The sequence below is a fragment of the Drosophila bipectinata genome, chromosome 3L (genome assembly GCF_030179905.1).
Source record: "Drosophila bipectinata strain 14024-0381.07 chromosome 3L, DbipHiC1v2, whole genome shotgun sequence".
NCBI classification, from domain to species: Eukaryota; Metazoa; Arthropoda; class Insecta; order Diptera; family Drosophilidae; genus Drosophila; species Drosophila bipectinata.
This window is the reverse complement of record NC_091738.1, coordinates 26,434,260-26,460,094: the sequence shown is the minus strand read 5'-3', so window position 1 is coordinate 26,460,094 and position 25,835 is coordinate 26,434,260. Positions and strand designations below refer to the sequence as shown.

The following is a 25,835-nucleotide window of genomic DNA, read 5'->3' as shown; positions in this document are numbered from 1 at the left end:
ATGCAGAGTTTGAAAATATTGTTTATACAATTCATAAGTGGAAAGCCATAAGTGGCCTGGATTTATGGGTTGGATAATTGAGCCAAAGATCAAGCCAAAGGCAAATGCAGAGATTGAAAATATTGTTTATAAAAGCCATATGTGGCCTGTATTTAGGGGTTGGATAACTTGTATGTACTGGCAATACTGAAAAATATTTGGTAACCAAAATAAAATAAAAAAAAAAATTTCTAGAGCAAAAAAAAAAACTTTTAGGGCAAAACGACGTTTTCCGGGGTTGCTTGTATCATAATAAAAGCAATTTATTATAATAATATAAAAAAGTCCCAAGCTTCTATCTTCATACCATAAATACCCAAGTTGGTATTTTTACCAAATACAAAATAACATTTCCGATCGTTCAGTTATATGGCCGCTATAAGATATATTTGGCCGATCGTTATGGAATATGGTAGTTCGGATCAACTGACAAAGTTCATCATCTTCACAAATTTGGGTCATTTCCGATTGTTCTGTTTTATGGCAGCTATAGGATATAGACGGCCGATCCCTGTAAAATTGGTACGCCGTACTGTTTTGCCAAAAATAGCATTCATAAGAAATCCGAACTCTCAAACTTTAATTTTGCATACAAGTTGGTTATAAACATTTATTATTTTTCCCGATTTTTTAACGGGTAAAGCTCCCTGGGCAACTAATTATAAAAGCTCTGGTGTGCGTTGCCAGATGATGCATCTATATGTTACATACATTAACATGAATAAAATATAGCCATGGACTCTACGAGTCGCGTGTATAATAATATATATTAAAGTAATGGAGAAAAAGTAAACAGTAAGTATATGAAGAATTTATACATTTATAAAGAACGATTAATTTAATCTTTCTGCAGGTGGCTCTTGGTTGGAGCTCTCATTAAATGTGGCGCCGTAAGTGCGTCTTACGTTAGCTTCAGTTGCTTCGTCCGAAATGTCTTCTTTGAACCGTGTCCATTTTATAAGAGTTTCAGGCGATCGATATAGAAATATTAGCTTCCCATATAAGTCTTCCTCCAGTCGGTACTCCTGGGTTTCACGAACTAAATATATATCATTGCATAATTTTAAAACCCTGTCGACATATGGCAAGTCTTCAAACATTATTCGCCTATGGTTGTTTGCAATCAGTGATCGGATTACTCTAGAAACAACATATACGAATGTCGTATATAGCCCAATAATCCTGTTTTAATATGAAATATAAAATTTTTTAAACTAAATTGGATTAAATCTTACCCTGTTTTTTCAAGGAAACTCATGGCCGACGGAAAAGATTTATCATTAAATACATAAAGTACCACCCCATCATCACGGCCGCTTTTTGGTAATGCAGATAAAATGTCATTATAAAATGTATCTTCACAATAGTCAAACATTTCCCACCAGGTTTTGCCTTCAGATTGTTTTTTGTTCATGATTATGGGACGGGAAAATTTACCTAAGCGGTAAAAGGTAAACCAAAGTTATAATATTAACATTAAAATAAAAATCCTTTTATAATAAAGCATACAAGTTTTGAATTATGATGTTTAGAGGAGCACGAAATAAAAATTTTTTTTTTCAAAATTTTACACCTCAATTTTTTAACTTACATACAAATCTGAAATATACTCAAAACTACTTATTAGCATCTAATCACTGAAAAAATTACAAGAGCTTGATTAATTTCCAATATTTATGCGAGGGTTAAATTCAACCCTAAAATCCGCAGCCGCTCAAATAAACGTAGAAAAACACGGAGACATTGGCATTCCATTCTTATGCATGACAAGGTAGACTCTCAGGAAGGGTCGAGACGGGGGTCGCGTGCATAATAATGAGCTTGGCCGCAAAAGCTTTACATAAATTCCCAAACGCGCATGGGATACGTATACTTATTACAATTTTAGGTTGTTGTTTTCGTGGCTGTGCTGGGCCTTCAACAGCGTCCTTTAGCAGCAGTAAGAAAAAGCTTTGACACAGCTCGATTTATAGTTCCTAAGGTCAGCTCTAGGGTCCTAATTGAGACCCACATCATGGGGAGTAGATTCTCATCCTTTTGATCATCGAAGTCATCAAAGTCGTCCTATATCTGCAAAAACGAAAGTTCCAACTGCGATTAATCACTCGGAAATTTATCTGTTACGAGCAGCAACAGTATCCAACCCGTATGACGCTTTCTGTTCGTCTTGGTTGAAGAAACAGTCGCTACAAGACACCTGAAATCCCTCGGCGACAAAACGCTGTTTATTTTTTTTTATTTTGTTTTTTTTTTCGTAACTGTGCAAAACCGATTGAACCTTAAGAAAAGCAGAAGGCAGTTGGCTCTGCTTAGCCACTGGCACCTACGTGAATTAAGCTAGCACGTTTTTGGAGAGAACGTTGTTCATATCTATTTTCTCACTGCACTGGCCGCATGAACGAAAGTTTTTGAGTACACCACTTTCAACTTTCGCAGTCGTTTTTAGTGTCCCTCTCACTGTCCCCATTGGTCGAAAGGAGTGAAGAGTGCATCAGTATCTTCAGATATAAAATTAGAGAAATAAAATTATAGTTTTTTTCTCACTTTTTATACCCTTGCAGAGGGTATTATAATTTTGTCCAAAAGTGTGCAACGCAGTGAAGGAGACATCTCCGACCCTATAAAGTATATATATTCTTGATCAGGATCACCTCCTGAGTTGATATGAGCATGTCCGTCTGTCCGTCTGTCCGTCTGTCTGTTTCTACGCGAACTAGTCTCTCAGTTTTAAAGCTATCGTCTTGAAACTTTGCACACACCCTTCTTTCCTTTGCACGCAGTATATAAGTCGGAACGGCCCGGATCGGCCGACTATATCCTATAGCTGCCATATAACTGATTGATCGGAAATGATATAACTTTTGTGTTTTTAGAGTTAGAGAGTTCAAATTTGACATGAGAGCTATTTTTGGCAAAACATTACGTCATGCCAAATTTCATAAGGATCGGCCGCCTATATCTTATAGCTGCCATATAACTGAACGATCGGAAATAACCCAACTTTCGTGTTTTTGAAGATAGAAAGCTGGAATTTAATACAGATTCTATTTTTGGTCAGTTAATCCAACCTACCAAATTTCATTAGGATCGGCCGACTATATCTCATAGCTGCCATATAACTGAACGATCGGAAATGTTTTTTGGTAGAAATACCAACTTTGGTATTTTCGAAGATAGAAGTTTGGGACTTTTTTTAGAATTTGTATTGTAATAAATTGGATTATATATTCCTATTCAGATAAGGATCGGCCAACTATATCCGATGGTTGCGATATATATCCGGTTTTAACTGCAAGGGTATATAAACTTCGGCTCCGCCCGAAGTTAGCTTTCCTTTCTTGTTAAGCTTTTGTTTTGTATTTTATGGCTACCTAAGCCTAATAAAAGGGTAATAAAGGTTACTAAGCTATATTAATATTTCATTCCAAAGTTGTAAACGGACTTAGGTAGCCATGACAATTACAAAAATTAAATGTCATTTTTCTAATTAATTCAATAAAACTAATAATAGTATTCCAATTTGTCCTATTCTAATTTTAATTTAGTATTTCCTTATGCCAAATTTTTGGCACATTTTAAAAAATTATATGTACTAAACCCGATGATGGTCAAAGCCGGTCTACGGTCTACATAATAAAACATCGGATATAGTTGGTCGATCCTGTTGATTACATCATAATAAAACCAATTAATTAAAATAAAAAATCTAAAAAAAAGTCCCAAGCTTCTATCTTAAAAAATACGAAAGTTGATATTTCTACCAAATACCATTTCCGATCGTTCAATTATATGACAGCTATAGGATATAGTCGGCCGAAATTTGGCATGTCGTAATGTTTTGCCAAAAATAGCTCTCGTGTCAAATTTGAACTCTCTAACTCTAAAAACACCAAAGTTATATCATTTCCGATCAATCAGTTATATGGCAGCTACAGGATATAGTCGGCCGAACCGGGCCGTTCCGACTTACACACTGCGTGCAAAGGAAAGAAGGGTGTGTGCAAAGTTTCAAGATGATAGTTTTAAAACTGAGAGACTAATTCGCGTAGAAATAGACAGACAGACGGACATGCTCATATCAACTCAGGAGGTGATCCTTATCAGGAACATATATACTTTATAGGGTCGGAGATGTCTCCTTCACTGCGTTGCACACTTTTGGACAAAATTATAATACCCTTTGCAAAGGTATAAAAATTTGGATCAATAGCTTCTTTTAGGCGTACCGCGGAAACTGTGGGTAATGAAACAATTTGTTCAACAAATATTAATTTGGTACAGTGGAGCCAAAAGGTTATGGAGCAGTTCAAGTTATGCGTTGAGATTTGGTTTCTGTTGATAAAAATAATTGACTAGATAATAATGAAAAAAAATTAGCCGCGGTGGTCCGATTTTGAAAAAATATATATAAAGCGTAGTGTGTAGGGGGGCGTTGGTTCCGCAAAAAGACTCCAGAATGGGGGTTGAAAATAACAAGTCGGGGGCGTCTTCAGTTCAAGTACAAAAAACGCGTTCAGCTTTATTGGCTGCGTACATCGAATTGCCAACTTAAAAACTAGTACAAAAAGAGATCGACGACAACCAACGAGCGAGAAGAGAGGGCACAGAGGGGCGAGTGTGGATGCGCTCTTCAGCGCGGGTGCGCTCTTTAGCACGGGCCCGGCACCACGGGCCCTCACCTAAACATTCCGCACCCCTTGCATGCAATAGCTCCCTCGGTGTTATGGCTGGTGGCAGGCCCCGGACACGACCCATCCAAACACGGTGCTCTGGGCCACTGGCAGTCCGTCCTGGATCTTCAGGAAGCCCGGTTGGATAATCCGTGGGTACATATCTGCGCCCAGGACGACGGAGATTGTCACTGGCAGATGGAATCGCTCATCCGAGACGAGAGGGTGGGCGCAGCGACCGCGTCCAGCGGGGGCACTCGGCGAGAGGCGGAACTTTGCCTAGGTGCGGATGACGCGGGCGGATGAGCGGTGGTCGGCAACCGAGGAGTGGCGGAAGAAGGCCGAGGATGTATCGACGAGTGCCGGGACGTCGGTGGCCGTGGATCGGGTTGGGATTGCCGGAAAGTGGCGGACCCAGGCCGGGGAGCACCCGAACCGCGCCGGGAGTTGGTGGATGACGGCCGGGCGCCAGACGAAACACTCTGTGTCCTGACTCCCGCGCTCCGTGACCGGTGCTCCTCTTGGCGTGCCTTGCGCCGAGCCCACGGCTTCTCCACGAGATGCAGCAGCGTGTGGTGATCCTGACCACACGTCTTACAACCGTCACCCCGCCGACAAGATCCGTCGGAGTGCTCGTGGGCCAGGCAGCTCGAGCAATACCGGTTCACAAGAACCGCTCGGAGCCGCTTCTCGGCGCTAAGGCGTAGGAAGCGCCGACACTTCTTCAACGGATGGATCCCATTGCAGACTCGGCATCGGTAGGATTGCACACCTCGAGTACATCTGCTCTCCAGTGACTGGGCGTTGCGTGGGCGTGGCGACATAGTGCTGAATATGACCTTGGAATCCACTGAGTCACTAAGGCTGCGGGAAACTCGTGTGGAAAAAACAGACACGCTGCGGGGGTTGGTTGGAGATAATGGGCCGGTCAGCACCCATCCAAAAATGGTCTCCTGACCGAGAAGCGACCCGCAGATGTTAGCATTGGAATTACCGAGGAGAATGGACGGATTAAGGCGTGGATTCCATTGCAGACTCGGCAACGGTAGGATTTAATACCTCGAGTACATCTGCTCTCCAGCGATGCGTGGGTGTTGCGTGGACGTGGCGACATGGTGTTGGCTATGGCTGACGGAAATATGATGAAGGAACAAATAACATGATCAGAATCGGTGTAAATGAAGGTTCGGAACTACGGGCAGAGCTACGGGACTGCACAATGGACAGAAACATTGGAGCGGAAGAAATGTTGATTACTGTGGGTAGGCGGACGCGTCCAACGGAAGAAGCACGACCTTAACAACGAGCCCTCGCGCGGTGCGGATGTCGATCACGCGGACATGGCCATCAGAGCCGGGATACACCGCGTCAACCCTGCCTAAACGCCACTCATTGGACGGAAGATTGTCTTCCTTGATGACGACCATATCCCCAACGCGGAGGTCCCTCGTAGGGGCTCGCTACTTGTTTCTCTTATGGAGCTCCTTGAGGTACTCCTCCTTCCATCGGAGCTGAAATTGCTGCTGAAGCGCCTTGAGGTGTTGCCAACGATTGATGATGGAATTGGTGTCCCCCTTTATCTCGGGCTCGACCGTGGCGAGAAGTGGGCCTCCCACAAGAAAGTGCCCGGGTGTAAGAGCTAGCAGGTCAGCAGGGTCTTCGGACATTGACGCGAGTGGCCGCGAATTCAGGCAGGCCTCGATCTTCGCCAGGAGAGTAGCCAGCTCCTCAAAGGTGTATTTTCGCGTGGCGGCGGACTTGTTGAACAAGGTCTTGAAGCTCTTGACCCCTGCTTCCCAAAGGCCCCCCATGTGGGGAGCTCCCGGAGGAATGAAGTGCCAGAGAAGCTGCTGGTGACTATAGGCACCGGTCACAGCCCCCTTTAGGCTCTGGAGAAAATCGCGGGAGAGTAGAGCAGCTGCTCCCACAAACGTCTTCCCATTGTCGGACTGCACTTGACGGGGGCATCCTCTCCGGGACACGAACCGTGCGAAAGCCGCCAGAAATTTCTCGGTCGTAAGGTCCGACGTGGGCTCTAAATGGATGGCCTTGGTGGAGAAGCACACAAACACCAACACATAACTCTTTGTGATGAGACAGGCCCTCCTCGTATAGTTTTTTATCTCGAAGGGACCGACATAATCCACACCGGTGTGCGTGAATGGGCGCGAGTAGGACCTCCGTTCTTGGGTAGCTCTTCCATGAGTTGCGTCTGCAACTTCTTCTTGTGGATGACACATACCTTACAAGAATAGACGACGGACTTGACCAAATTCCTCACCCTTGGAATCCAGAACTTGGCCCGGATCAGACGGATCATCAGCTGACTGCCACCGTGCATCGTGATGCGATGTGTAAAATGAACCAGGAGTCGAGACAGATGACAGTCATACGGAAGGATAATAGGGTGCCGTTCGTCATATTGGAGAAGTTCAGAGGACGTGACCCGGCCGCAGGCTCTCATAAGGCCTTGCGAATCCACGAAGGGGTTCAGATTTTGAATTGGACTGGATGCCGATATTGGACGCTTTTCGCGGTTAGGTGCTCTTCAAACGAGGATCGAATCTTCCGCGCGCGCTGGATGAAGCGATTAACATAGGCAAGGACTCGTAATGCCTTGTCGAGTGTGGAAAAACGCTCAAGGAGATCTTCGGGAGGCGCTTTCGCAACATGGACCTTGACTGCTCGCTTCTCGATTTCAGTCACGGGGGCATCATTGCCTTGAGTGGGCCAGTCGCTGCGAGGCTTCTGCAGCCAGTCAGGACCGTGCCACCACAACTGGTTATCTGCAAGATCTTGGAGAGCTACGCCCCTGCTAGCGAGATCCGCAGGGTTATGCTCGGAGCGGACATGTGCTCATTTCTGCACGTCGGTTAACTGGGTGATCTTGGTCACCCAAATAATTTACGGCTAGTAAATCGGAGCAGCTCTCATAGCTTTTCTCCACCTTCTCCCACAGTGCCCGAATTTGGTCCCGATGGACCTCGCAAATGTATTGGGAGCCTCCTTCCGTTTCTCTGGCGCCCGGAGTATTTAAGTTAGCCTCAAATTGGCTAATTCGATCCGTTGTGGCGATGAACTTTTTCAGCGCCACGTCGACCGCACTTTGAGCCATTTTTGCAACGGAACGAGTCTGCATCTGTGAAGGACCGGGGATTGTATTGACGGATTCGTCACTCTTTGCCCTTGGAATGGCACTGTACGCCTTAGGCTTTAAAAGAGGCGTCCGCGGAGAAGCGGATTGAGATCTGTCCCAACGGATGGTTGGGATCGGATGTGGCTTTTGGTCGTCTCCCGTGGGCATTCTCAGACACCAATTCGCTGGTCAGAACTTGTCGACTGACGCGCGCAATGGGTGCCTCGTACGAAGCGGTAGCCGGTCACTAATGTGATGAGACCGGGAATTAGAAGCGCCGATGTCGAGAGGAACGTCGGATGCGGCACAATTCGGATGTAGGAGAAACTTCAGGAAGCCAAAAAACCCAGAAGGACCAAGGTTGGTTGAGATTCTAGGCGGATGTTGCCAGATGCGGAGTAGAAGCAGCGTTAGGAAAATGACGGAACGGAAAATGGACAAGGCCCGGGAAATTCGTGATCGTTCGGAAAAATAATTGATGACTGTCTATATATGTATGTATATTTCGACCAGTATGGCTCGTACGTAAATATTCAATTCCTGACTATTTTCGAATTTGCGGAGCCGGAAAGGTGGACTTGACCTTGGCTTGAATTGAACACAGAGAAAAAAATAAATAATTAATTTTTGCCTAATTGGCGGATTTAATTATTATGGAAACAGACGGGTGGAGTTAAAAATTTCAATTTTTAATCAATGGAGGTTAAGTAACCCGAAGCTGGAACGGTGGAATTGAAACCGCGGCTAGGTTCAGAAAGAAGATCGACAATTAAATTATTTAATTATAATTTTTTTTTCCGATAATTAAATTTTCGACTTTAATTATTGAGTCATAATCGAACTACCGAACTGAGCGGACGTGCTTTGTCCGAGCTCCGGGAAAACTTCACTTCGCTTATATTTTCGCCAATATAAGCGAAAAGACACTGAAATACAATTTATTAAAAGCGACAGACAAGCTTTTTTTTTTTATAACAGTTGTAATGTGCTAAACCAAAACTAGTGCATTGTTGAAAAAAAAAAATACGTACAACGCAATGAGCTCATTGAGCAACGACCAAAAGAACGAGCGTAGAAGTTCAGTGAACCAAAGAAACGGCTTCTACTCTTACTTTTCAACCCGCGATACCGAAGTGGAAAAATCGGCGCTTAAAAGCAACCCGGCTTTACTGACCGCTGAAACCCAAAGGGCACGGTCTTGCTCACCCGCTCTGCTCACTCCGACTCCCGCGTCATGGAGTTCGCAGTGTAAAACCCCCCCTCCAATATCGGACACAAATTTCGCACCAACAACAAGCAGCGCTACAACTTCTGCAACAACAGCGAAAACCCCTGCAACTCAAAGTACCACGACGTCAACGACTACAGCGAGTACAAAAACAACAACCTCGGAAAGTGCCAAAGCGGCAACGGCCACACAGACTGGAATGGATCGCTACATCCAAATTAAGGGCAAGCTTAGCCCGCAGAGTAATCCGGCAGGCAACAAATCAAAAATTAACCGTGTCCTAAATAACGATAATGAACCAGACAGATCCACTACTAACAGATTTGCCCTACTGGCGGAGGCTGAGGAAAACCAACCAGCCCAAGACACCGCAAAAAAACCCAAGCCCCCTCCAATCTATATTAGGGAAAAAAGCTCGAGTGCCCTGGTCAACAAAATTGCGTCGTTGATCGGGAACGGTGAAAACTTTCATGTTGTTCCGCTTATCAAAGGGAACATCCATGAAACAAAGGTGCAAACCAAGACTGAAGAGCACTTCCGAATAGTGTCAAAATATCTGGACACTGTACAGAAAAACTATTACACGTACCAGCTGAAAAGCAGTAAGGGCCTACAAGTGGTAGTAAAGGGAATAGAACCTGATGTTACCGCCGAGGAAATAAAAACCGCCCTTAAAGAAAAGGGCTTCGCCGCCAAGAATGTTATTAACATTCTAAATAAAGATAAAAAGCCACAACCCCTCTTCAAGGTCGAGCTCGAGCCTGAAAGCAGGTCGCTGAAGAAAAACGAAGTCCACCCAATCTACAACCTGCAATATCTTTTGCATCGGAAAATCACTGTTGAAGAGCCACATAAACGTAACGGTCCAGTGCAATGCACTAATTGTCAAGAGTATGGACACACAAGGTCTTACTGCACACTTCGGGCTGTCTGTGTAGTCTGCGGACACGCCCACAAGTCCGCTTGCTGCACTACAAACAAGGACAGTACCGTGAAGAAATGTGGAAACTGCGGAGGCAGCCATACGGCAAACTATAGAGGATGCATTGTGTATAAGGAGTTAAAGAGTCGCATGCGTCAAGCGACCGCAACGCGCAACCAAAATCCACAGAATGCGTACGTTTCGTCAAAAACCACGCCAGACGTCTTCTTCGCCAAAGCTGCGAGATCCTCATTCGGTCCACTAAACACCACCAACGGCTTCTCCTATGCCGATGCTCTACGATCTGGAAGGGAAATTCCAATTCAGCCTAACTCTCAAAGCGCTCAACAGGCCCCAGAACAGCCACACAGCAAAACGGAAACTATGATGCTTACCCTCCAACAAAGTATGATGGAGCTTATGTCATTCATGAAAACGACCATGCAAACGCTTGTTCAAAACCAGAACATGGTGATACAGCTGCTCGTAGCACAAAAGTCCAAATAATCTATGCAGGCGCTACGAATATCAATGTGGAACGCCAATGGTGTCTCACGGCATAAACTAGAATTGTCACAATTCTTGACCGAAAACCATATTGACGTTATGCTACTGGTGGAAACGCATCTTACAAGCAAATACAACTTTCATATAAGAGGCTACACAATCTACCGCACAGATCATCCAGATGGGAAAGCCCACGGCGGAACTGGAGTTCTAATCAGAGAACGAATTAAACACCATTTTCACAAAAGGTTTGCAACAAACTTCTTGCAGGCCACATCGATACAAATTCAGTCAAGCAACGGAATCCTTTCAATTGCTGCCGTTTACTGCCCTCCTCGCTTCTCAATCTCGGAAGGACAATTTATGGACTTCTACAATTCACTTGGGGATCGATTTATAGCCGCAGGAGACTACAACGCCAAACATACGCACTGGGGATCACGTCTAGTGACTCCCAAAGGAAGACAATTGTACAATGCAATTATAAATGTGAAAAATAAACTGGACTACGTTTCCCCTGGAAGTCCCACATACTGGCCAACAGACTCACGAAAGCTCCCAGACCTTATTGATTTTGCAGTGACAAAAAACATACCTCGCAGTCTAATAAGTGCCAAAGCAGTCTCGGACTTATCATCAGACCACTCGCCTGTGCTTCTAACGCTTCTTCAAAGCCCAGAAATAACCGAACACCCCTTCAGTCTGACGACGACAAAAACAAACTGGCTAAAATACAAAAAGTACGTAAGTGCCCACATAGAACTCGCCCCGGATTTTAACATGGAATCGGACATCGACTACACTACGAGCGCCCTGGAAGAAGTACTCGTTGCGGCAGCTAAAATCTCTACTCCTCATAGGAAAGAAGTAGACCGAAACAAACACTTCAAATCTAATCAGCAAATCGAACAGCTCGTGCGAGAAAAGAGGCGCACGCGTCGTGATTGGCAAAACAGCAGATCACCAGCTTCAAAACAACGCCTTAAGGAAGCAACCCGATCACTCGACCAGGCTCTTCACCAACAGGAAGAAAATGCACAGCTGAGGTACATCCAGAATCTCTCGCCAACAAGCACAAAGTACCCCCTGTGGAGGGCCCACCCAAATCTTAGTGCCCCAATTAAAACGACCACCCCGATAAGAAACTCTTCGAGATGCTGGGCTCGCAGCAACGAAGACCGAGCTGAAACATTCGCCACACATCTCCAAAGTGTCTTCCAGCCAAACCCAGCCTCAAATTCATTCCTCCTGCCAGAAATTCAGCCAGAGTCCTCCCCTCAGCCAGCCGCACCTCCATTCCGGCCGAACGAAATCGAAAAAGTCATAAGAGGGCTAAAACCAAAAAAGGCTCCCGGTGGTGACCTATTGACCCCAAAGATGCTGATCGAACTCCCAAAATGCGCTATAGAGGTCGTCTGCAAACTATTTAATGGAATCATTAATCTTGGCTATTTCCCAAAAAAGTGGAAGAAATCCATTATTATAATGATACCGAAGCCTGGAAAAGACCACACAATTCCGTCATCATACAGACCAATAAGCCTTCTATCTTGTTTGTCTAAACTGTTTGAAAAATGCTTGTTAACTCGCATAATACCACATCTGGAAGCTTGCAATATCATCCCGGCACACCAATTTGGCTTTCGAAGAAACCATGGAACCATCGAACAAGTGAACAGATTAACATCCGAAATACGCTCAGCCTTCGAACAACGAGAATACTGCAGCGCTATTTTCCTCGACGTATCTCAAGCTTTCGACCGAGTTTGGCTCATCGGACTCATGCACAAAATTAAAACGTATTTGCCAACATACACCCACAAGCTACTGGAATCATACCTCTTCAATAGGGTATTCTCAGTGAGATGCAACGCAGCTACTTCGGGCGACTACACCATCGAAGCTGGAGTTCCACAGGGAAGCGCACTCGGGCCGTGTCTATATGTTTTGTATACTGCGGATATTCCTACGAGCGCACAACTAACAACCTCAACGTTCGCCGACGATACCGCTATCCTTAGTCGCTCCAGATGCCCAACGCAGGCAACAACCCAACTGGCTAATCATCTCACAATAGTGGAAAGGTGGCTGTCCGACTGGCGCATTAAAATAAACGAACAAAAGTGTAAACATATAACGTTTACTCTTAATAGACAAACATGCCCTCCGCTTTTACTAAACGGTATGCAGATCCCTCAAGCTAACGACGTAACGTACCTTGGCGTTCACCTTGATAGACGACTTACCTGGCGTAAGCACATCGAATGCAAAAAGATGCATCTAAAACTGAAAGCCAGCAGCCTCCACTGGATCATAAACTCACGATCGCCACTGTGCCAGGACTACAAGTTACTACTGTACAATTCAGTCCTAAAGCCAATCTGGACGTATGGCTCCCAGCTGTGGGGGAACGCGAGCAGCAGCAACAGCAACATACAGCGCGCACAATCAAAAATCTTGAGAACTGTCACAGGGGCACCGTGGTATGTTCACAACGAAAACATCCACTGGGCATCCTTGCAGTGAAAGACGAAATTCAAAAGCAAAAAGAGTCATACAAAGAAAAACTGTCTTCGCACCCAAATTTTCTCTCTCGGGGATTGACTCGGGTTTCTAGCGTATCCCGCCTTAGACGCAACGACCTCCCAACCCAGCAATCGATTTTTAGGGCCGTCTAACTCCGTATCAGTCAATATGACTGTTAGTTAAGTTAAAAATATAAGATTTGATACACCTCTTGTTAGTCTCGCAAAGAGAAGATTCAAGAAATAAAAGCAACGTTAAAATAACAAAAAAAAAAAAAACTCCCACCTCGGCTGCGGCATCTGCCGGCATCCACGCGTCGGCAAAGGAATCGGCAGGGCACTCCACACCTCGGCAGGGGAATCGGCCAGGCACTCCAGGCCTTGGCATGGAGATCGGCCAGGCACTTCACGTATTGGAGGGTTAGCAGCTGGCAGGGGGATCGTATTGGCATTCCACGCGTCGGCACGGGAATCGGCTGGGCACTCCAGGCCTTGACTGGGAGATCGGACCGGCATATCATTTATTGGTAGGTTATCAGCTGACAGGGGAATCGTCTGGGCACTCCACGCTTCGGAGGGGAATCGCCCGAGCACTCCAGGCCTTGGCATGGAGATCGGCCAGGCACGTATTGGCGGGTTATCAGCGGCACCACGGCCCCTCACCTAAACACGTAGGTACCAGCTCCTATCCGCTGAGGAGACTGGCAGTCCAAAACAGGCAAACAACTGGTTTCAACAAGCAACTTAGTATAAGTTCATTGGCTTACTTCGCTGCCATCAATACACAAGCTTATAGATCCAACGCACAAGACCACAGTCTTACCCCCAGTGTAGTCAGTACGCTTGCTTTTTTGCCAAATAATTTGCGTGAGCCAGAAATTTGCCTCACCGTGTCTTCTTTGGAACCATTTCTCGAGGTCGGGGTCGCCGCAGAAGCTTGCTCGCCTAGCGCTACTAGAGCCTGATAAACTTATTTTCGCTACGCACCGAGAAGGTCGATTGGGACCATGCCTGCGATTCCGAGAGCTGCGTCATCCGAGATAGTGCGGAAGCCTGAGCAAACCTCTGCCTCCTTGGCTTTTACAGTTAAGCATAATCTTCCGGAGCGAAGTTCTCCCTGAAGCTGAGACTCGTGTCCAGCGTTACTCTCAGGTACCTGACGGTTGATTTAACCGCGTATCCGCCTATATTAATTGTGGCCGTCTATACCGGCTTCCGGCTTGAACAGCCTCCATCTTATGGTGGGCTAGGCTTAGCTCCGCCTGGCCGAGCCAATTGCAGGAATCCTTAACTTCCTGGATTGTCTTGGCGCCGACCACTATTGCAATGTCGTCCACGATTCCGACTGATGTGTTCAGTCCGGGAGCTCAAGTCTGAGGTACATTACGTTTCATACCGTTTTAGGGTGTTTGAAGGCCCGCGGCTAGACCTCATGCATATTTATGGTTGCTCCGGAACAGTCCGCTGCTGCAGAAGGTAAGGTCCACGATTGAGCCGTATCCCGCTGTGCTAAATGTGTTCTGGGAGCCAGTGTTCAGCAGAGATACGTCAAGAGCCGCAAAGGTCTCTTGGAGGGTGCGAGTGAGTGCGCGGGGGCAGGAAGCAGCTGTAAAGCCAGAACCCGCCCACTTTGGCCCGGATGAAACCTACGCCGCTTCGTGAGCTTTCGGGTTGTCTGCTTGGAGCGGATTGCTGCTGATTTGGCGGAGTCCAAAATATAATATTGCGTATCACCTTTCTTCGTGCCACGTTCGTGCAGGACGCCACTTTGATCGGATTTTTTTAAAGCTTTGTTTGACCTCGTTTAGCTTACCATCTTGCCGGCGGGTAATTAGTTTAAGGACGTCTACGTACGTGGATCCTGAATTTACCGTATGATGAGCACGTCGGGGCGGCTATTCTTGGGCTGGCTTTGCTTAACGTCCCATTTTCCAGCTTTCCAGCTTCCTTGCTACTTTGCTGTCGCTCCGGTTTAGTCTCCGTCGCTTCCTCGACGCGTAAACTGTTTCTGCCCGGCGCTTCCCGGCTGCATCCGCACCTAGTCCTTATCTCCTGGTTGCGAAAGAGTTATTCATTACCTGGTTGATGCTTCTTACCTTTTGGTCGTTCACCTTTGCCAAATGGTCTTTCAGGGTCGCGCCCACGCATATTTCACGCATGTACCGCCGCGTCGGTGGTTCACTTGCCTTTCTTTAATGCAACGGTTTGATTCTGTAAAATCAGCCTAACTTTTAATAAATTTTCTGCGAAAAGATCACGGTTACGGTTTCGAAGTATAAATCGACTACGTATTAAATTTGTGCAAGATTGCAACCCCCAACCCCAAAGCCATTGAAACACATCCAAAATTTTATAACATGGTAAAAAAACACAAAATTTGATATTTTTAGTTCGCTGAGTTTAATAGATCCACGTAAAAAAAAAGTAAAAAATCAAATAGTAAAGTATTATCGTCGCAAGTTTTACCACCTCCATGGTGAAATATATATTAAGGAGATAAGCATACCTGTCCTGGTTGGGATACATACAAACAAAACATTCAACAAATGTGCTGATTGTTATATTGTTTTGGCAGCCGCTGCGGCCAAAAATGGAAGTGAATTATTTCGGTGAATTATTTCGGGAATAAACAACAGAACGTGAAGAACAACATAAGAACAACAGAATTTAGGGTGCGATAAGAGATAACGAGCGAGAGAACGCCCGTCTTAGATAATAGGCTGAGTGGTTGCTCGCTAGCTTGAGTTGCGGAATTACGTGAATCCGAGCGGCCGAGATGGATTCAGCTTGAATCAATATTTTGAAGCATTTGCTTTCGGCTTTGTCTTTGGCTCTGAGGTCCGATCTCGGTTCCCCATAAACAAATCAAAATCAAAAGTAAACATCAGCTTCCCTCCGAAGCCCAATCAATTACGCCTTTTGCGTTTCAAGTACCCACCAAATTGCATCGATCAGCTTAATCGAATTTCACAATAATATGCGACAGTTTCATCTTAAGCCTCTAATCTAAACACAACTGATGGCCGAGGTTCTTTGGATCAGATTTATAATTAAGAAGGCAGTCCCTTTTTGACCGAGACCGCGAACGGTTGACAAAAAATATTTAAGAGAAAACAAAAGTGTCAAAAATAAAGTTTTAACACCAAGTTGTAAAATTAACAAATAAAATTTACATTTTTTTAATTCACCGAACTACAAACAATTTAACTTGCCTGCTGACACGATGGAACGATTTTTCGTAATGTTCATTATGTTGTTAGTGCATACCACAACCCTACAATCGATACCTGATTGGTGGCTATCGATCTCGAGACCCCGGTCCCTTTGGAAAGCGGGACATCTCTAGGTTTCTTCCTTACGACTTCTAAGCTTACGACGGAACACACATTTTTTGTTACATTTACCCATTACACATTACACATTTTGTTATATCTAAAATCAATTCAAATTAAATTCAGTGACATATCCAACCCTGTGTTTTTGATAAAACGGCAACAGCAAAGTCCCCATAGCAGACTTCTGCTAATCATTGACTCGCGTCTATCGGCGCAGTCACAACATTTTTGGTGGCCCATGAGGGGAACCTGTTGTTAAATGTGCCAATGAATGGAATTTGAATTGATTTGGAACTAACAATTGGGCTCAAATTAATCTGAAACAAACGGCTATTAACCTATGCCACGTGGAACCACGCTGCGAAACGAATAACGGACAAAGGAAGGAGAGATGGCTGCGAGACGAATAACGGACCAAAGGAACGACGAATTGAAACTGGAAACTGCTACACAGACTGACTGGAAGCCGGTGAGTGTTTGTATGTGAGGGCTGTGATTTTAAGCGTGCTGTTGTAAATTCAATAAAACTATGGGTATCGACGATGAAAAGACAGGCACACAAGCCAATCCTTCCCCATCCGACCAGTTTGCTGGTTTGCACGCGAGACAGAAGGATTTATGGAACAGGTTGACGCAACTCGAGCGTAACTTCAAGAAGGATAGTCAATCCCGAAAATCCAAACATTATTTTCTTCAGCGACTTAGCACGTTAAAGGATTTATCCACCCTGTTTGATGCGAATCACCAACAATTGGTCGATCAGCTGTGTCCCAGTCAACATGTATATTTCTCAGACAACCTATACGAGCGGTTTGTTGAAGAGCACCAGCACATCTTCTGCAACATCTCGGAAGAATATGACAACAAGTTCTCAGTGATAGCCCAAGGTTCCCCACCAATCGAGTCCGTCACTCCAATTTTATCATCCAACATTCCGCTTCCGAAGCTTCCAGTTCCACGCTTTTCGGGAAGCTTTACGGATTGGCCCTCGTTTTACGATGGTTTCCTACAACTCATCCATGACAACAACACTCTCTCTAACATCCAGAAGTTTCACTTTCTCAAGCAGGCCTTGCCCGAAGGACGGGACCAGGATGTCAGTCACATGGCATTAACGGATTCTGGGTATACGGTAGCCTGGGATCTCCTCGTCAAGCGCTACAACAATCCACGTCTCCACTTTATGCACACCATGGCAGCACTGTATGGGCTTGAGTCGGTTCCCAAGGAAGCTTCAGAAGGTATCAGGCGCGTGCTAACCCTGGCTAATGTTTGCATTAGTGATCTTCGACGTTTAAAAATAAACATTGATTCCTGCGATCACTGGCTAGTGCATCATCTGTTAACCAAACTACCAAGCAGCACTACGCAAGCGTGGGAGCACTCATTGGGGAGCTCCACCGAGATTCCAACCTTTTCGATGTTGGAGACTTTCCTGCTGGAGCGCTTAGTTAGCATCGACCTAATCGAAAATCGAAACCAACCACTTGGAACTCGTTCAGCACCAGGACAATCTTCCCATCCACGTGCGCCTAACCGATCCAACTTCAATTCCACTAACCGCCACAGTTTTCATGTGACTACGGAAATGGGAGCACCCCAGTGCACTCTCTGCCAAAGAAACCATGTTCTCCGGAGATGCCCCAGTTTTCTCGCGAAGGATTGCTTTGCTCGTAAGACGATCGTCGATCGCATAAAAGCATGCCTCAATTGTCTCAGCACAGGCCACGCTCTAAGTCACTGCAGCAGCACTCGCAATTGCTTACAGTGCGGCCAACGCCACCATACGCTACTGCATTTTCCGAACGTAGCAACCCAGCCTACCAACTCTGCCCTATCGCGACAGCCAACGAACGGTGTCCATAGCGCGCAGGGCACCCAACAGAGCGTAGCATCCCGCTCATCTGTTTTGTCTCAACAGCACAGCCTAGCCCCCGGCTTAACTGCTTCGAACGAGACGCAACTCCTCAGCGCAGTTGCCACCTATCAAAATCCATCCACCACGATTCTCGCCACGGCCCTAATCCGAATTGTCAACGACCAAACGGGACAATCTGTTTTAGCCAGAGCGTTGGTTGACCATGGCTCGGAAGGAACACTTATCACCGAAAGCTTAGTACAGACGCTGGGTCTCTCACGCACCCCTATATCTGCGGAAATAACAGGGATCGGCGACTCCTCTCACAATCGTTGTCGACATAGTACCAATTTTGTCCTAAGCTCGATTTCAGGTTCCCAGTTCACATCGTTTGTATCCACTGCATTTATTCTCCGTACACTTACAGGGCACCTTCCAAAATCGGATGTCGACCCTCGCTCATTCCAACACCTTAAAGGATTGCAACTCGCCGATCCCAATTTTGCCCGCTCCGGTCGTATTGACGTGCTTGTGGGCGTTGATCTTATTCCACAATTGATGCTCCCAGAAATTCGACGAGGAACTCATGAGGAACCAATCGCACAAAACACTCTTCTTGGTTGGATTGTTTTTGGACCGTTGAGGAAATCCATGACACACTCCATCACTGTCCGTTGTAACACCACGACGCTTGATCATCTGGTGCAAAGGTTCTTCGAACTAGATAGCGTGCCGTCTGAACGCCAACTCACCACAGAGGAACGATGGTGTGAAGAACACTTTCGTCAAACCCATGTTCGACAGCCCAACGGGAAATACATGGTTCGCTTACCACTGAAAACCTTGTTCGACCCGTCACAAGTTCTAGGCCGATCAAAACATATAGCCTTAAATCGTTTCTACACACTAGAGCGAAAATTGCAGCAGCGCGATAAGCTTCATCAACAATATCTCCAAGCAATCGAGGAATATTTTGACTTACAGCAAATACAAGAAGTCACTACAAGCGAAGACAGTCACTCTCATATCAACACAAATGGGAAGCTCGGCGTCTTCTGCAGCACGATTCCACACCATGCAGTCCTGAAGGAGGACAGCCTGACGACTAAACTCAGGGTAGTCTACGACGCCTCTTGTAAGAGCTCCAACGGGAAATCACTGAATGACATTTTATGTACTGGCCCAGCTCTACAGAACGATTTGGGAGGAGTGATACTAAATTGGCGTTGTTATCGCTATGTTTTCGTGGCGGACATCCAAAGGATGTACCGATGTATCGAAATGCATCCAGAGGACTCTCAATTCCAGCGCATTTGGTGGCGTGACAAAACCGGAAAGTTAAAAGAGTTCCGTCTCACCACAGTTACCTTCGGAACAGCATCAGCGCCATACACAGCGATTCGGGTGATCCACCAAATAGCTCAGGACGAACGAGAAAATTATCCGCTAGCAGAAAAGGTACTGAAAAGGGAGATTTATGTTGATGACGTACAAAGCGGCCATGAGACCACGGACGGTGCCATTCGAGTGCGAAACGAGGTCATAGCAGCCCTCCGCTCGGCTGGTATGCATCTTCGAAAATGGGCAGCGAACCACCCGGCGTTGCTTAGTGATATTCCTAAAGTAGACCTCTGCAACCACTCTATCTTCGAAATGGACAATAAAGACAGCATTAAAACGCTTGGACTGTACTGGCAGCCAAACCCGGACGTCTACGGATTCAAAATCCATTTCTCGATCAATCCCACACTTTCGAAAAGGGCTCTTTTATCAACAGTGGCGCGGCTCTTCGATCCATTAGGATTTTTAGCACCCTTGATAGTCATGTCAAAAATTCTCCTCAAGGACGTATGGAGCTTCCGTATGCAGCAAACTGATGGCACTTACCGTGCACTCGATTGGGACGACATGCTACCAGAGTCTTTGGCAGCGCGTTGGCAGCGATATCTCGAACATCTTCCAGAAGTTCAACACATTCGCATACCACGCTGGTTCGGTTGCGATTTCAGCAATGTGATATCTCTTCAATTGCACATGTTCTCCGATGGGTCGTCCCTCGCGTATGCAGCGTGTGCCTACCTTCGAGTACTCGACACTGCTGGAATGATACATACACACTTAGTCGCAGCTCGCACTAGGGTTACACCAACAAAGCCTCTCACCATACCGCGAGTGGAGCTTTCCGGAGCAGTTCTAGCTACCAAACTCGCCACATGGATCCAGCAGCAACTTCACGTGCCTCAAATGCGGGTCACAGTGTACTACTGGTCAGACGCCATGATCGTGCTTCACTGGATATATGGAGATCCATGCAGGTGGAAGACTTTTGTAGCCAATCGAATTGGCAGCATCCAAGAGGTTAGCTCTGCTTCCCAGTGGGGTCATGTGTCTACGCAGGACAACCCTGCGGATTGTGCAACGCGCGGTTTAACCCCACTGCAGCTCGCGCAGGATAAGCTCTGGTGGAGCGGCCCAGACTGGTTGCAGGAACCCGAAGACCATTGGCCCAAGGTAACTCTTACTTCTCCAGATCCGAGCACAATCTGCGAGGAACAGGCAGCAAAGGTTATCCACGCTCACACCTGTGCATCCACTGATTCCTTTGTTGAGTCATTTTCGTCATACATTTTCGTTTCGTCGGCTTGTATTTTCCACAGCATTCATTAATCGCTTTATCCATAATACTCGCTGCAAAAGGGAGGCTCGGCTTTCCGGACCAATTAGCGTAAAGGAGTTTTCCAAGGCAATGTATACTCTGGTTCGCGTTGTCCAACAGGAAGCATTCTCTCACGAACTGTCCAAGTTGCGAGCAAACAAATCGCTCTCAAAATCTAACAAGCTTAGCCAACTGTCGCCATTCATAGATGCCCAAGGGATCCTCAGAGTGCGGGGCAGACTTCGAAACGCTTTGCAGCTCACCACTCAACAACGCACGCCCATCATCCTACCGAAGTCACATCATTTTACGGACCTCGTCATAAAAAACGCCCATCTGAACACCATGCATGGGGGTGTGCAACTGACTCGTGCGATCATCCATCAGCAGTTTTGGATCATTAATACCAAACAAGCGGTAAAAAGAGTTCTCCGACAGTGTGTGGCTTGCTTTCAGCATCGCCCTAAACCCTCTCGACAATTAATGGGTGATCTTTCATACCATCGTGTTAATCCGCCGAAAAGAGCGTTCGAAGCTACAGGTGTGGATTACACAGGATCTATCGATGTCAAGGCCTCGAGGTTCAGAGGACACACTACATACAAGGCCTATATAGCTGTATTCATTTGCCTCGCCAGTAAAGCTATCCATTTGGAGCTGGTGACAGGACTCACAGCACAACATTTTCTCTGGGCTCTCCAACGGTTCATTGGACGCCGCGGTTTTGTGCGGCACATGTACAGTGACTGCGGCACAAATTTTATAGCAGCAGATAAATCCCAACAGTTGTGGTCTAACGAGTTCCGGCAGGAAATCAACCAGACAGTCGTCCCAGAACTCACAAAGCGCTATATTCAGTGGCACTTTAACCCCCCACACAGCCCAAACTTCGGAGGACTTTGGGAGGCTAACGTCAAAGCCGTAAAGTATCATCTTCATCGTTCCTTCAAAGGATACCCAATGACTTATGAACAATTATCAACCGTTCTTATCCAGATAGAGGCCTGTCTTAACTCTCGGCCATTATGCCCGTTAACCGCGGATATTAACGATCTGCAAGTATTGACTCCAGCTCATTTTCTCATCGGAGACTCCATGCAATCGCTTCCTACCCCCAGTGACAAGGACAAGTCGCTCAACACACAGTTCATGGAGGGACAACGGATCCTACGCCAGTTCTGGAAAAGGTGGAGATTGGTTGTCTCACCTTCAGGCACGCCCTAAGTGGAGACAAGAGGAAGAAAACCTGCAGGTCAATGACCTAGTTATTATCAAGGACGACAGGACAGGTCCAACCGATTGGAAACTAGGTCGTGTTACAGAATTACACCCTGGAGCCGATGGGATGGTACGAGTTGCAACAATCTATACAGGTTCGGGTACATATAAGCGATCAGTATCCAAGATCTGCAGATTACCCATCCCGAATTACACGGAAGCTAAAGTCGAGGAAGCTAATCTTGAACAATAGTGATACACGCATTTGATCTCACATCCATACCACAGCAAACATTTCACCTGTTTCTTTCAGTTACCATTAGAAGGATGTCTTAATGCTGGACCCAGCATTGCGGGGCGGCATGTACGGTCATTTTCGTTGTCGTAATGTTCATTACGTTGTTAGTGCATACCACAACCCTACAATCGATACCTGATTGGTGGCTATCGATCTCGAGACCCCGGTCCCTTTGGAAAGCGGGACATCTCTAGGTTTCTTCCTTACGACTTCTAAGCTTACGACGGAACACACATTTTTTGTTACATTTACCCATTACACATTACACATTTTGTTATATATAAAATCAATTCAAATTAAATTCAGTGACATATCCAACCCTGTGTTTTTGATAAAACGGCAACAGCAAAGTCCCCATAGCAGACTTCTGCTAATCATTGACTCCCGTCTATCGGCGCAGTCACAACAATGTTACCGACATATAATGTATAATATATGTAGAGTCTATATGTCAAATATATAATATATATGTATATAATATATATATATATATATTTATATATATGTATATATATATATATACTCCCCTTGGATGGCCTTGAAGTCACTGAACATGGCGAACATCAGGCCATGTAGCACGTGAAGCATGGTATCATCTCCCTTGAAAAAAGGCCGAAGATATCCATGGTATTCCTGGAGAATACCCAAGGCCGTCCACTTTAAAATAGCGCTACGGGCTGGAGTGGGGGCTCCTGTGACTGCGCCGCTGGAGTTCATCATTGATTCTATATAGTGACGACCAATGTAATAAACCCCAAGTAAATATATTCAGCGGCAAAATCTTGTCGCTCAACATTTATTTGCTTGAGAAGTGCCGCGCGGGCGCTCCCAAGCACCGCGACCAAAACACGGCTACAATAAAAAAAGGTCTGGTTAAAGGGGGACCGGCCCGTTGGTGACGAACTCACCTGTCAAGTGAACCCAAATACCTCGCAGGCCTCAGCAAGGACGGGCCTGCTATCCCAGGTCGTTTGACTAACCAAGTACGGAAGGTGCTAGAAATAACACAGTGCGACAAAAAAAGAAAAATTGGAGGAACTTTTGAAGAGACCTAGTAGGAATTGTTCATTAGGTCGAGTATAGTATAAAACCATGTTTGAAATTTTTCCTACACCCTCAAATCTTGATTTATTGCGAAAAAACGGTTTTTCGAAAGTGTTTTGCTCTTAAAAATTCCTGAACGCGCAATTTTGGGCCGATTTTCAAGTTTTTTATGTTTTTCAATAGTTAAATGTTGTAGCTTTTGAAAAAAAAATACATCTTCAATTTATTTAAACAGAAAGGACACAAATTTTACAAAAGAAACTGACTTTTTTGAATTTTTGTCACGTTTGTCGAACTTTGACGCCATTTTTTCGGTACAACTTCCAAGAAATGGTATCATTCTTAACACATATTAATATTGTCTCATTAATCTTGAATAAAACAAGACCAATTTCATTTCGAAATTATGAAAATTCTTGAAGTTATTACGCTTTTCCCAAAACAAGTCAATTCAAATTCGAGCGCACCGTAACAGTATGTAAGTACCAGTATGTAAGTTAACAGAAAGATAGAAACTCAATGGAAGATTATTCTTGTCAGTCTTATTTTTATTGATTTCATAGCTTTTATTTTTTCATTTTTAGCATTTTTAAACATTGATAAAAGCATTGAAATAAACATTGAAATAAAAATAAGACCAACCCCTCCGCTACTGCGGTTCACCCATAAAAGGGGCTCTGGGGACCGTGCAGGAGCGATATAACTCCCATCGCACCCGGCAGGAGGAAATTCTTGGCGCATCGAGACAATGTAGCGCAGAAACCCCCCATTCACAGCATGCGCTATTACTCCCCCTCCGGAGCCCACCTACTCTGATAACTGCTGCGGAAGTCTGGGCTTATCAAAGCTGGCTAGCATTCTAGACAGAGCCGGAGGAAAACCCTCGCAATGTCTGTCCCACATAGGGGGGCTATGAGGCCTGCGTCTGTACCAAAGTCTACCTGACAGTAGGCTGAACCTGAACCACTGCAGGGCGGCACAAGATGTGCTATCCGTGCAGTAGACCTATCGAGGAAGGCAGCAATGTGGAGCTGCGGCGCAACCGTCGCGAAAATGCCCTTATTGCACAGTGTGGAGCAAGAAGTCAGGGCTCGGAAAGGCGAGGCTTTACAGCTGCTTTCTGGCACCTAGGTTATCCAGGAGTGCATTGAAGCGCATTATGGACTGCCTAGGACCGATGCCGTTCTGAAGTCCTTGTAGCTGGGACTTCAATACGTAGGCATAGGACTGGGGCTGCCCGAGAACGAATAAAAGAGAAAGAGTGGTGAGAGAAACCTTTGCCTTACTTGATCTCGTACTACTGAATGAACCATTACAACTTTAGTAGAATTGGGGCAGGATCCATCTTAGACCTTGTCTTCGAAGGTCCCCCGCTAGCGGCTGGCGCTAACTGAACCCACGAGGCTTTAGAGCCTGTACGCCTGTAGGTGAGGAATTTCGCCGAGGCAGCGCGCGACATCGGCAACGTCCCATCAAGCGGAGCCAACGAAATGGGTGACACCCTCGCAGTTTCGCTCGAGGCGGCGTGCAGGGCGAGCATGCAGCGGCGAAGCCTCTACCGCAGAGACCACGCCCCCATGTACTGGTGGACCGACGAGATTGACTCCATCCGCGCGGAGGCCAGTCCCTCTCGGACCCGGGCGCACTGAGAATCAACGCCCAGCAATTGCGAGAACCAAGGGGAAGGGTGGCTCCAAGCAGAAAATCATTCAGAAATCATTCAGGACTGACTATGACGGACTATAACGGACCCCACAGAAGACTGTGAAAGAGAAGAAGAAAAACTTTCAGAGATTCATGTAATATGAATACAAAAAAATTAAAAGAAACGTTAATAACATAATATATTACAATTGAATATTACGGTAAATTACGTGTTAAAGAGAACGGTAAATAGATAGCCGCTTAGCTTATCGCCTAGCTTGGCGAAGATTCAATATTGTTGAGACTTGATAGCGATTGTATGAGCGATTCAGAGTCTGAAGACTTGTTTTTTCAGCTAAGCAATTTCGATTTGTCAGAAGAGGCCGGCGAACATATAGTACAGGAAAAATAAAGTATGGATCTACAACAACTACAGGCAATCATAATTGCAATATTTGCAATTAATTGAAAATATTGTTTATAAGATTCATAAGTGGAAAGCCATAAGTGGCCTGGATTTAAGGGTTGGATAATTGAGCCAAAGACAAAGCCAAAGGCAAATGCAGAGATTGAAAATATTGTTTATAAAAGCCATAAGTGGCCTGTATTTACGGGTCGGATAACTCTCCCCCTTCTAAAATGGATCGTCCCGATTCAATATGAAATTCGTTTAAATGATCTCTTAATTCTGTTACAAAATTTTCTTGGTTAATAGATTTTTCTGGTTCAGGCCGATGGTTACAAATAATATAGAA

General features: G+C 45.6%; 1 protein-coding gene across 9 annotated transcripts in view; it reads right to left on the bottom strand.

Moving 5' to 3' along the window:
* Window positions 1–702: 702 nt before the first annotated feature.
* The window catches only part of Pzl (Piezo-like), a 472,153-nt gene continuing 447,020 nt past the window's right edge, over window positions 703–25,835 (bottom strand). For 3 of the 9 annotated variants that reach the window (XR_011442830.1, XR_011442831.1, XR_011442833.1), the window contains 2 exons: window positions 1,275–1,476; window positions 715–1,221 (listed from right to left, as the gene is read on the bottom strand). Coding sequence is in view for 1 of the 9 variants with exons in the window: in XM_070280111.1 (XP_070136212.1) it covers window positions 1,456–1,476 (21 nt within the window). In the remaining 8 variants the exon portion in view is untranslated. Of the gene's footprint in view, window positions 1,222–1,274; window positions 1,477–25,835 lie in introns of all 9 variants that reach the window. The other 6 variants (XR_011442828.1, XR_011442832.1, XR_011442826.1 and 3 more) reach the window with 4 other exon arrangements.